Here is a 13,871-nt window from a genome sequence, read left to right on the forward strand (position 1 = left end):
AAATTAAAATTCAATATAAAGATAAGATAGGTGTGCATCTGATATCACTCAATGTTAGATGATTACAACATATCACATGGGAGCAGTGCTAAAAGTGCAAAGACATACTATGATTTATAAGCAATAAGGGGTATAACCTGATAACTAGAGATCCTAAAAAAAAAAAAGAAAAACAATAAACTTAAGGAAGCTAAACTGAGGCTGACACTCTTCTCATAATCAGGGTAGTCTTAACTACCCAGAAAGCTTCCTTGCTGAGACTCTCAACTGTTGGGTGAAGAGGATTGTAAAGGAATCCTATTCTAGCCCTGCTTCTGTATCATATTGAATAATCAGGCACCAGATGTGCACAAAGTCCTACACATACCATCCCTGTGGGACGAGACAAGGAGAAGTGCTGCATGGCTCCAGTAAGTCCATCTCTAAGGCCAGCCATTTTCTCAGTTTAAAAAAAAGAGGAGTAATAGTGTAAATTATTCTTAAAGTGCTTTTATATTCTAAAAGTATACATGTTCTTGAGAAAATCACCTACTAGTCATCAGAGAAGTAGACTTCCGAACTGAATTTTTAAAAAACAATACAGCTTAACCCACTCTTCTTACCGATAAACGAAAAGATTAGAATTAGAACTTTGGGTTTTTTGGTTTAATAGCCCAAAGCTACAAAAGTGACAAAGCCAAGAGTTAGAAAATTTCAGTGGTGTTGAAAAGGCCCACAGAATTCTTGACTCAGTAATTCTACATTTAGGAATTGATTCTAAAGAAATAAACAGGATCTAGGACAAAGATTATTAATGTTACTTGTATGTTTTAATGTAAACTGACAAGAAATATGCATAAACTCCCAAATCAGATGCATTTGGGATAAGAAGCTTCTCTTTTAAAATGTAATACTTAGAATTAAGTTTATCAGACATTCAAACCTGAATTAATAACCGAGTTATTTTATATGGATATCATTTTGGCTTTCCTCATGAGATCAAGGGTAAGGAGAATGATAGTTTTGATTAAGAGGGAAACAGGAAGACTGGAAGAATATAATTCACAGAGAACTTGGTTGGTTTGAGAGGGAGGGAGCAGTAAAGGACTGTAAGGGACAAGTAAGGGTACAAAAAAGAAAGGAAGGATTTGAGTTTTTATTCCTGGCTCTACAGAGGACAACTCTTAAGGTCAGTCAGCACTTCCACAAATCTGGCATCTTAATATAAACTGCCAATGTCTGCACATTCTGTAGCATGACGTAGTTTTAAAATAAGTACATCCTTTAGATCTGAGGAGCCCTGGTGGCACAGTGGGTAGGTGCTTGGCTGCTAACCAGAAGGTCAGCAGTTCAAACCCACCAGCCACTCCTCACGAGAAAAACACGACAGTCTGCTTCCATAAAGATTACAGCTTTGGAAATCCTATGGGGCAGTTCTAGGGTCACTACAAGTCAAAACTGACTTAATGGCAACTGGTTTGGTTTTTTTTTTGAGATCTGACAAAAAAAAGAGCTAGTCTTTTCTATAAAGCTCCCAAAAAACAATGAATGGAGATCTGTGTTGTATAAAATCTCTGCTACCTTTAAATCCTTCAGGATATTCTACAGAATGAACATGAGGTAACCACCACCTTCTCTCCTTAAAGAAAATAAAAATGGATATTCTGCCTAGCCCAATTATTTAAGAAATTATTCTTAAGAGTTCCTTTACATTCTAAAAGATACTGCTTAAGTATTACAGACGCAGCTAAAATGAAGAGACTAGTGTTACATGATGACAAGGTACTTGAAGATTAAGATTTTTCAAAACTGGATTTGGAAGATGAATAAAGTTAGTATTTGGGGAGGGGTTAATTAAAGGCGGCTTATGAAATTTAGTTATTGCCTCAAAAAAGTTCATAGCGCTAAAATTTAAATATATTCCTGATCTAGAAGCAGTTTTCATGTTTTAGTATTAACCCTAAACAGTAAATACCTGAGTCTTCCATTTTTTAATATGTCTTTTATTTTTTTTTACAAAAGAATTATTGTTTTCATGAAATATTCAAGCTAAGTGAAACAGTCTTAGCTAAATTAAACTTTTATTAACATAAGGTGGTAATGTTGTTGTCATCAAGTCGGCCTCCGACTCATGGCAACCCATGTACAACGGGATCAGATCATTGTGATGGGTTTTCATTGGCTGATTTTTCAGAAATAGATAGCCAGACCTTTCTTCCTAGTCTGTCTCAGTCTAGAAGCTCTGCTGAAACTGGTTCAGCTTCATAGCAATGCAAGCCTCCACTGACAGATGAGTGCACTGGAAGTGCAACAGCCTGAGAATTAAACCTGGGTCTCCTACATGGAGGCGCAAAATCTACCAATGAACCATCACTGCCCCCTCAAAGTGGTAATATATACAGTGGCAATAGAATATTTTAAATACTTGCATCATTACACATTAGAAGTCTGGTTCAAGAAGCTACTTACTGATTTTTTTCCCCTCCAAATCTGTAACAACAGGCTTAGAATAAGAACCTCAAAGTTATTCTTATTTTCTACCTTTTCTTTGTTCATACCGATAGAATACGGAGGACAAAGATCCCTCTGGAAAACTTTGCTGTATTTCTAAAACATGATCCAAAGAATATCTTTAGTAATTAAGTTAAATGTTTTTTATAGAGCTTAAATCTATGAAAATGCCAGGATGCTGAAAATTTCTCAAATTTATCCAATACCTTGCTCCAAAAGCTGGACCTGTCAGTTGTTAGAAGTATGCTTTCTAACAGACTAATGACATTATTTCTGAAAAGGTAGATACTTACCATTTATGTGCCCTAACTGCCTATCTAGGTATTATAAAATGGTTGTGCATGGTCCTAAAAATTCCACTTAAGCTTTTCATTTTAAAGTCCATCTGAGAAAATAAAAAGAATTCAATAATAAAAGCTGTTCAAGAATAAGTTCATTTAACTATCCCAGTTACTGAGAACTGCACTGAAATGTTATTCAATTATAATCAGAATTATCACTATTTTTACCTGTTATCTTTCCCTGGATACATCTGAGTATATTCAACTCTGTATTTTTTGGCAAAAAGCATGAAGGCATTCATTGGTCTTTTGCATTTGTTAGGAGAAGTGGCACTCACAGTCCCTGAGCTGTGATTTTTAACAGCTTTAGCATACAAAGAATTGGAAGAGAGCTGTGATGATCCAGGTGAGCCACAGTTTTTACTGAATCCTGATCTGGCAAAGTCTTGACCACCAGGTCCTCCACAAGACAAAGATGCACGACGCTGACGAGCCATACTACTTAACACATACACTGCAGAAGAATCCAGAGGTGTGAAGTCATAGCTATAAAATGAAGAGAAAAAAAAAAAAGGAAGAAAGAAACATGGTTTTAATTCCATTTAGATTACCCAGTTTGTAAAAACCGAGTAAATTTTTTAAAAAGCAAGAGCAAAAAACCTTTAACAGTTGACTGAAATGTCAATATATTCACCCTACACAATGTTACCGAAACTTTATACTTTAACCTCACCATTGATAGTTGCTTGTAAGATGAAACCTTACTTATCTAAGTTATGTATCCAATGACTAAACTTACTAATTTAAAAAAAAAAACCTCTCCTGAAAATAAGGAAGTTAATTTAAAAAAGACTTTGAGCCCCCCATAGGGATCTGTTATAATCCACATACTTCACTGACACCAAGCACCTCCTCCTGATCCTACTCACAACCCATTTATTCTTAAATTAGATTCAATTTTGACAAATTTGACAATGTGATTTCTTGGCCTATAGGAGTTTAACCAAAAGAAAACGAAACCCAGTGCCATGGAGTCGATTCTGACTCATAGCGACCCTATAGACCTAGAAAATTAAGATACAGTGGCAGGTCTGGGGACTGACTACCACAGAAGAAAAAAGGTAAGTAGACGCTGGTACTTAAAACTGTTAAAATCAGCTAAAGGAACACAAAATGCATAAGCAATCTGAGTCATCTGCATAGGGACAAATACTCGTACATGTTATCAGTATCCCTAGAAGGCCATCCATGTACTACAGCATAGATGACTAACTTAAAAGTTCACACTGAAAACACAGATTTATCAGGGAGTGCTGTATTTTGTTTTGTATAAATCTGAATAGTTTTGAGAGGCACAGAAATAAGCCATCTATATTATACCTTATCTCTTTAAAAAGCCTGCTTGGAAGGTATCATTACCCTCCTCTTTGATATGTGGAAACAGTCTAAGAAAGTATTATTACAAAAGGCCACACTGCTATAATTCAAACCCAGATCTATCCGCCTCCCAAACCCCCAGTTTCCTAACCACATGATGGTACTTCTCATTGCCAAATAACTGAAAAGTCATCAACTAAAGTCAAAGTGAACAAAAAATATTAATTAATAATATTAGCTGAAACTTAAAGCTACTGTAGACCATAGCCTACAGGCAACACCGGTCAAAAGAATTCTCCTGTTCCAACTGTACCAACTCTCTCCGCCCACACTTTTATACCTTCTTGGTAAAAAACCTTTATTCAGCTTTTAGTCTGAACCCAGCTTCCACTTCTCTCCCTGAAACAAATTCTGGTAATACAGCAAAACAGGTTGATACTAGCTGTTATGGATCAAATTATGTCTCTGAAAAATGTGTTATTAATCCTAATCTCTATGCCTGTGGTTGTAATTCCATTTGGGAATGGGCTGTCTTTGTGATGTTAATGAGGTAGGATTAGCACAAGGAGTATCTTGAGTCAATCTCTTTTGACATATAAAAGATCAAACAAGTGAGCAGAGGAGAGATGGGGCAAGACAGATGCCTAGACACATGGAAATTTCCAAGGAAGAAGAAGCTGAAGAGACAAAACACCTTTCTCCAGAGCCGACAGAGACGGAAAGCCTTCCCCTATAGCTGGTGCTCTGAATTTGGACTTCTAGATTGGATTATGAATTATTCTAAAGACAGAAGATGGCTAAATAAATGAGTTCCATGCTATTCACTAACACAAATGGCTTCTAATTATCAATCACACAATGTCTTTTTTAAAAAAAGGTAGTACATGAAATAAATGTACTTAAACTATGACTCTAAAATCATCTAATAAATACTTAGCAATCAGTAGTGTGTCTGAAGCAATTCTATCTATAGGGTTTCAACTTCCACAAAATCCCTTTACCCCTCCCACACATAGTTTTTAAAAATAGCAACCATACGCATTATAAATGAAACTGACACAAAATTATTAATCTCTACTAAGGAAATGGAAATCCTGGTGGTTAAGAGCTACGGCTGCTAACTAAAAGGTTGGCAGTTCGAATCCACCAGGCACTCCTTTGAAACCGTGTGGCAGTTCTACTCTGTCCTATAGGGTTGCTATGAGTTGGAATTGACTCGACAGCGATGGGTTTGGTTTTTTTGGGTACTAAAGGAAAATATTTAATCACAACTTGAAATACCAGAAGATTTTAAAATAGGGTAGATAACGGCACTAGGTTAACGCTAAAATATGAAACTCAAAAAAAATTTTTTTTGTGCCTCTAGGGGCACAAATAACAACCATCATCTATTCCCATTATGGATACAACTTAAATCAATCTGAAATAACCACAGAATTTCTGACATGACTGTAGTGTTAAAACAGGACACAGGATTCTAGAAAATAGCTAAATCCTCTACTATACCCCCTCAGATAAGCATCTGTTCTTATTACACTACCTGCATTCTCTGGAACGTGCCTTTTTTCACATCTCTACATTTTGTACATGCCATTCCTGCAGCTTAGAATGCCTTTCCCCACATTCTTTGTCAAATCATTTAAGATTTCACAATGTAGTGCCTTTGAAAGTCGCATCACATATGTTATAATGTCACATATACTGACTCATTTAATCCTCCCTACAATATTATCCCCGTTTTACAGATTGGAAAAAAGAACCATAAAAAGGTTAATGTACCAAAGATTCCACAACTAGTATGTTGCAAAGCCGGGATTTGACTAGGCAGTGCAGCTCCGGAGCTCAAGGTCCTGGCAGGATACGATACACTGCCTCTCAACCAGTATACCACATCATGTATTTACTAATCCATTTCCTTCTCGAGACTGGAAACAAAGTAGGCAAGGCCTACGTTTTAACTGATTTTAAACCCCCAATGCCCAGCACATACATAACTAGGCTCTAAAATATTAGCTCAGTAACTGGACGGGTTAAATCATGAAGCAAAACTGTGCAGAACATAATACTGTGAAATTTTAATTGGGTTCAAAATCTGCCCTTAGACGAGTAATATGAGCGAGCTTGTGTAAGTTAAATAAACCATCTAGCCTGAGTTTACTTATCTGTAAAATGAAGACAATGCATGTTTTGCAGTACTACAGAAAGAAAACATATGTAAAGTACTTAGGACAAGGTGGGCACATAGTAGGTACTTAATTAGGTAGGTACTTAATTAGGGGTATCTATTATTGGAACCGACTCAATGGTAACAGGTTATTATTGTGGAGCCCTGGTGGTGCAGTAGTTAAGCATCTGGCTTGCTAACTAAAAGGTCAGCAGTTCGAATCCACCAGCCGCTCCTTAGAAACCCTATGGGGCAGTTCTACTCTGTCCTATAGGATCGCTATGATTCGGCATCAACTCGACAGCAACAAGTTTTTTTTAATTATTATTGTAGAAGTGGCCTAGATTAGTACATACGAGTAGTGAATTTGGAATCTTTACAAGACGTAAGCTTGACTCCTAGTTATACTTACCGGCTATGTTTTGGGCATGTTCCCTCTCTTTGTTTTAGTTCCCCCTCTGTAAGAGGACAATATAATCTACTAATAGAATAGTGAAGAGTAAGTCAATGTACGTACAGTGCCTGGTACACAGAGTAGTAGGCACTCATTTCAGTTTGTCTGTTAAATTATCATTTCACTTGAATAGAAATGTAAACTTTACAAAGTCAAAAGGGACTGCTTTAAACTTGCCCGATACCCAAAAGGCTGGCCTCAATTCTCAATGCCTCAGAATGAGCTTTCATAAACCATGCTCTCACTTGGAATCTTTTTCTTCAAGAGAGCCTCAACTGGTGTTTAAGAGAGCATTCACTGCTTGCTGCCTTTTGGTCCTTGCCAAACTAGAATCTGCTTAAATGTCTTTCCTTGAACATCATGACCCAAAAGCTTCCCCCAAGTCCCCAAGTGGTACCTTGGAATTTATTCTGGGGTCCTCTCTTGGACTAAGGGTTTCTTCTTCCTGCCTTTCTTTCCCTTCTTGCCCTCCCTATGTCAGGCAAACCCCCCACCAAGACATAATTCCATCCACAATTACATAATGCATGTTACATATAATATTTAAAGACTATAATATAAATTTAACTGTATTTACAATTTTATTAAATATATTTCCAAAGAATGTGAGTCCATAAAAAACAAAATCACACTATATATATTCTGAGACAATTTTTTACCTAACATTTCTGAAATTAATCCATGTTTTAAAATGTACGGTTAAGGTTTAGTCCTCTTCCACTGGCAGAAGAATTCCACTATAACAATTTAAGTATTCACTTTCCAGTTAACGGGTACTGATATTGTTGCTACTACAGTAATACAGCTGCAAACCACTTCTCTGGGGTATAGATATACTCAGGAATGTAATTGCTGATATCCAACTTGACAAGATAAACCAAATTACCCTCCAATTTTTTATCGGTTTATACTCGCACCAAAACGTGTAACTTATAACTGATCCATATCTTAAGAATAGTTGAAGTGGAGGGGGGGGAGGGAGGAAGAGGGGTATTCACTAATTAGATGTAGATAAGAACTATTTTAGGTGAAGAGAAAGACAACACACAGTATAGGAGAGGTCAGCACAACCGGACTAAACCAAAAGCAAAGATGCTTCCTGAATAAACTGAAAGCTTCGAAGGCCAGCGTAGCAGGGGCAGGAGTTTGGGGACCATGGTTTCAGAGGACATCTAAGTCAACTGACATAATAAAATCTATAAAGAAAACATTCTGCATCCCACTTTGGAGAGTGGCATCTGGGGTCTTAAACGCTAGCAAGCAGCCATCTAAGATGCATCCATTGGTCTCAACCCACCTGGAACAGAGGAGGAGGAAGAACACCAAAGACAGAAGGTAATTATGAGCCCAAGAGAAAGGGTCACATAAATCGAAGACTATATCAGCCTGTGACCAGAAGAACTAGATGGTGCCCGGCTACAATCGATGACTGCCCTGACGGGGAACACAACCAAGAACCCCTGAGGGAGCAGGAGAGCAGTGGGCTGCAGACCCCAAATTCTCGTAAGAAGACCAGACTTAATGGTCTGACTGAGACCAGAAGCACCCCAGTGGTCATGGTCCCCAGATGTTCTGTTAGACCAAGACAGGAACCATTCCCAAAGCCAACTCTTCAGACAGGGATTGGACTGGACAACGAGATAGAAAAACGATACTGGTGAAGAATAAGCCTCTTAGATCAAGTAGACACATGAGGCTATGTTGACGTCTCCTGTCTGGAAGGGAGATGAGAGGGCAGCGGGGTCAGAAGCTGGCCGAATGGGTCAGAAGAGAGAGTGGAGGGAAGGAGTGTGCTGTCTCATTAGGGCAAGAGCAATTAGGAGTACACAGCAAAGTGTATATAAATTTTTGTATAAGAGACTGACTTGATTTTTAAACTTTCACTTAAAGCACCATAAAAAAAAAATTACAAAAAAAAAAAAATACTTGGGGAGAATATCAGACCTTAAAATGGTGTCTTATCTCTCTCTAATTTTTCAGTGTGTGTATGATGGACATAAACAAACAGCATTTAGATTCCAATCTTGCAGACATTTACTGAACACAGGCCTTATGCCAGGTCCTATGTTATTTGCTTTTCTAAACAGTAATCTCACTATTTTTACAAGATACATATATATTAACCTTATATTTTATTATACTAAATTGAATGAAATAAAATCTAAAAGCCAGTAGAACTCTTGAGAATTCTCTTAGTGCCCATGCATGCTTATAGATTTGATAATTATCTTAAAGTCTTAAAATCCCAGATACTTGCACACAGACTTTCTCTAGGTATCTTCTTTTAGTCTAGCCCCATTTTTCTCAAACTGTAGTATAAATAAGAATTACTCTGTAAGGTTATACATACAAAACCATGCATACTATACTTTTTGGGTGATTTAAAGACCTTCCAAGAGTAATGCTGACATACAAGATTTTTCACCTCACACCTGTACTTTAGAATCTAGCTCTATTACCTCAAAACATTAAGATGTCAAGTTCAGCTACACAAATTTCTCATGCTCAAAATAACCTACCTAGAAAAGGCATGCAGTGGGAAATTAAGAACTGAAATGATGACTTAAAACACAGAGTAGTGGAAATGAGTCTCAGATCTGGGAGTAATGTGACCAACTGTTCCAGTCTACCCAGGATTTAGTACCTCCCAGAGATGCAGGAGTTTCGGTGCTAAAACCAGCAAAGTCCCAGGCGAACTGGGACAATTGGTCAACCTTTCTGGGAGTCGGGACATGTGGGTTCATTCTGTCACTTACTAGCTTCCTTCTCTAGGTCTTTCCAAATGTCGAGCTTTTGCTATTTTTATTATTAGCTAAACCATGCAACTAATACATCTGGCAAAAACGAGTATTATACAAAGACACAGTTAAAATTAAACGGGAGTCATTTAATTACAAATCATATTACTAAGAGATTTATGAACTAGTTAAAAACAACTGGCCAGAAAGGATTTTTATTTAACTATCAAAACTGATCTATTAAACTTGGTCATATAACATGTGTAATTTTTCCTAATCTAATCCTAAATGTTTTATAAACTCGCTTTTCCTATATGACTGACTATGCAAAACTCCCCACTTATTATTTTACTTTAATAACCTAATTTTTATTTAATTACATATATACTTTAAGTAACTTTTTTCTAATTCTCCAATTTTTAAAGGTTCCACCAAATCCCTCCTAAATATTTGACTTAGCAATAATTAGGGAGACTGAGAGGAAACCTTAACCGGAAAAAAAAAAAAAAAAAATTTAATCCAATATTACCTTTTAAATGTATCAAAAACACCTGAATCATCAAAATTAATGGCATCGGGGTGTCCAGGAGGTAGACATACATCGCCAATATGAATCTCACAACATGGAATGCCATGCTGTACCACAGTCAAGCTCGGATAAAATGATGACCAACCTGAAGTTAAATTAAACAACAGTCACACAGAGCTTGGGGATTAACAGAAAGCACCTCAATTACTACACAACAGACATATCATTTCTATATCATTTCTGTGTCTTTAGAATAAAAAGTTATTATTTCAAATAAGTTCCAAGAGATTTTCTAACAAAAGTCATGAATCTTTGCAATAAAGCAAGTACTAGACAAGTATTTCTTTTAAGCTATGTAAAAATCCTATAAAACGAGTTTGTCAGCATTTTACTAACTAGATCCCTATTAATCGCACTTTCATCAATCTACGAAATAAAAACTAAAAAAAAATTTGCTATCGGGTCAATTCTGACTCATGGCTATACCATATATTACAGAGTAGAACTGTTTCATAGGGTTTTCTGGGCTGTAGTCTTTATGGAACCAGATCACCATGACTTTCTTCCGTGGCATCATTGGGTGGGTTCGAACTGCAAACCTTAAGGTCAGTTTGCACCACTCAGGGACCTTTAATCTACAAGACAGTAAGTGATAAGTGATGATGACTGAATCCACGGAATAAGTCTCTGAATTATTAAACTACATTTTATATGATGTTACCTGTAAGGCTCTGAAAAGTGATTCAAGTTTATAACATATCTGATAACTCTAAACCAAAATGTCATTATCCAGAATATTCCATTCCCCAAACTATATCAAGATAACAGAAAGCTTATTAGAGTATGTTACATGAACATAAAAATTTCTTATACTCACAGGAAGAAGAGTTCCACCTGACTACTGCTAAGATTGTTAAGCATCATTAGGTATTTTTACAAGCATCTCCTATGGCAATCTTATTTAGTTTGAAAGAAATTTTCCCTTAATTTTTTTTTTAAACCATCAAGGCCACAAGACATAATTAAGGACTTAAGAAGTTTTTCTTGAAGTTAAAACAAATTCAGTTGAAACCCTACCTTTATTTTTAACATAGAAAGGGTGGTCCAGCTTACACTCTACGGTAAGTAAACCATCTTCTACTGTACCAGGATCAAAAGTCAACTTCAGGACAGACTCGCCAAATGATACACTTTCTTCATGTGATAACAACTTTAGACCATCAGAACCATAGCCCTGAAAACATATGCATAGAGGGAATGAATTGGAAATGTACAATTCAAGACATAATGAAGTTCCTATTACATGCAAGACTCTGTGGAAAAGATAAAAATGAACAAGACAGGATCCCTGTCTTCAAGGAGCTTTCAACCTAGTAGTGAAAAAAGACACACATAAAAATAATTATAACAATGCAAACTGGAATAAGCCCTTTAATTCAAATATAAATAAGCTAATGGAGTTTAATAAAGGAAGATATTAATTCCAAAAGACAGAGATGTTAGGCAGGATTTTCAGTTTCCATTTGAACTGGTATTTAAAAGAAGAATGAAATTCAGAAAGGTGGAAGAAGACCATTTCTTGCACCAGGAACAATTTTAATTAGCAACTTCCTTGGGGAGTGCTGCATATTTGCTAAAAATACAAAGTGAGTTCAGAGCTGGGGGCAAATAAGGTTGAAAAGGTGGTGCCAGTTAATAGAGATCTTGAAGATGTACAAAGTACTTAAGCTTTCCTTTTAGACAGTACTGGGAAGTCATTTTTATTAATATGACTGTCGATTTTAAAATGATAACAATGATTACAGATCAATGCAGATACCTTAAATATTCAATTATTTGAGGATATAAAAAGAGACCTTGTTACTGAATTAACAAGGAAACAAAACCTTAACTAATGCAGTGGTGGTAAAACCAGATTAAATCTAAATTCAAACTATATTTATTGAGCATTCAGAACATGCTGGGTGCTAAACTCGAAATACAAACATGAAGAAGACACGATCCCTACCCTTAGACTCAGAAAAACAAAGGAGACAAACATGCTGACAGCTAGCTATACTATCCAATCATTATTAAACTAGAGCATGAACAAAGTAATGAATGAGAGAAGAATGACTGTAGAAAATCTTTATGAAAATAGAATTGATCAACTGAATATGAAGGGAGAAAAGGGAATTGTAAAAGATAACTTTATGGTTTTGAATCTGAGCATCAGGAAGGCTAATAATTTCTTTAAAAGAAAAGGGAAAGAGTAAGCCGGGAAGGGAAAGAAAGTAAATCTAGTTTTGGTCATACTGAGCTGAGCCTGAAGAACTGACTGATGTTCACACAGAGATGTTGTAACGTGCAACTGGGAACGTGCAGGTAAGGGCTACAGACATACATTCGTAAACAAATGAATTACAGAATCTTATAATTCTTAGAAAAGGAGCCCGGGTGGTGTAATGGTTAAGTGCTCAACTGCTAACCGAAAGGTTGGCAGTTTGAACCCACCCAGAGGCTGCTTGGGACAAAGACGTGGCAATCTGCTCCCATAAAGATTTCAGCCTAGGAAACCCTATGAGACAGTTCTACTCTATCCCACAGGGTCACTATGAGTCAGAATCGACTCAACAGCACCTAACAACAACATAATTCTCAGAGCTACACTAGTTAAACCTACACGGATTAAAACTAATCCAATCCCATTTAACAGATCAGGAAGTCAACACCCAGACAGGTTAACAATCTGTTCCAGGTCAGTCACACAAATAGTTACTGGAAGAGCTAGAAGTTTCCCGACTCCAAGTTCAGCCTGTCCCCAGCCCACTATGGAGCTGCTGCCGACAATACAGGTAGAGAAGAGTTGGCGAAGAATGAGGAGGGGCAAAACCTTGTGCTACATTTGTGGGCAGACAAGTAACCAGTCAAAAAGACTGAGACATTAGAAGACAAACTGGGGCACTGCCATGATACACAAATCAAAAACAAAAACAAACAAACCCAGTGCCGTCGAGTCCATTCCAACTCATAGCGACCCTATAGGACAAAGCAGAACTGCCGCAGAGAGTTTCCAAGGAGCACCTGGTGGATTCGAACTGTCAAACCTTTGGTTAGCAGCCATAACATTTAACCACTACACCACCAGTGCTTCCACACAAGTCAAGGGAAGATGTTTTCAAGAACTAACCCACTGTGTCAAACGTTGCAGAGATGTCAAACAGAACAAGCAGAAGTCTCTGGTCGTAGAAATTAGAATAAAGCTAGAGGCCTTTGAGACAAATTTCAGTAAAGTGGTAAAAGGCCAAAGCCGGCTTCTATCATGAAGTAGAGAAATGAAGGGGGAAAAAATGAAAGCAGCCAAATGAGGACTATTTTCTCAAGACATTCAGGGGTAGGGAATAGCAGGATCAAAAAGGAATTATAAACAAGCACACTTTGCATGCCTATTTTCTCTGCCTTACCACAGAGATAGGACAAATAAATTTCAAAGTGAAAAGAGTCAATCTGTTAATCCTAATGTTGCCCACTACTGCTTTTGTTTATTGATTTAGAAAATCCAATGTTTTTTGGAGTTATTTAAAAATTAACAATATATTCAACTCTTAATTACCCACAGGGGAATTAACCACCTTGTAGATTATCTAAAATAAGCCTTTGGTTGGTTGATTTACTCATTTATTTTATTTTTAATGCCAGTTTAGTTATCCCCAACATAAAATGGAGACTGCTAAGAAATACACTCTTTTTTGCATATAACCCAACCCGACCCACTGCCACCAAGTCAATTCCAACTCAGCAACGCTAACAGGACAGGGCAGAACCACCCCGTAGTTTCCAAGGAGTGCCTGGTGGATTC

The 13,871-nt window shown here is 37.0% G+C and overlaps 1 protein-coding gene across 1 annotated transcript in view; it reads right to left on the reverse strand.

Annotated features, from left to right (window-relative positions):
- The window catches only part of HBP1 (HMG-box transcription factor 1), a 32,023-nt gene that overhangs the window by 3,952 nt on the left and 14,200 nt on the right, over positions 1-13,871 (reverse strand). Inside the window, exons 7-9 of the mRNA XM_049893478.1 lie at positions 11,111-11,267; positions 10,034-10,178; positions 3,000-3,317 (exon numbers count right to left, since the gene is read on the reverse strand). Of these exons, the coding sequence (XP_049749435.1) occupies positions 3,000-3,317; positions 10,034-10,178; positions 11,111-11,267 (620 nt within the window). The remainder of the gene's footprint in view (positions 1-2,999; positions 3,318-10,033; positions 10,179-11,110; positions 11,268-13,871) is intronic.

Source organism: Elephas maximus, chromosome 8 (assembly GCF_024166365.1).
Source record: "Elephas maximus indicus isolate mEleMax1 chromosome 8, mEleMax1 primary haplotype, whole genome shotgun sequence".
NCBI classification, from domain to species: domain Eukaryota; kingdom Metazoa; phylum Chordata; class Mammalia; order Proboscidea; family Elephantidae; genus Elephas; species Elephas maximus.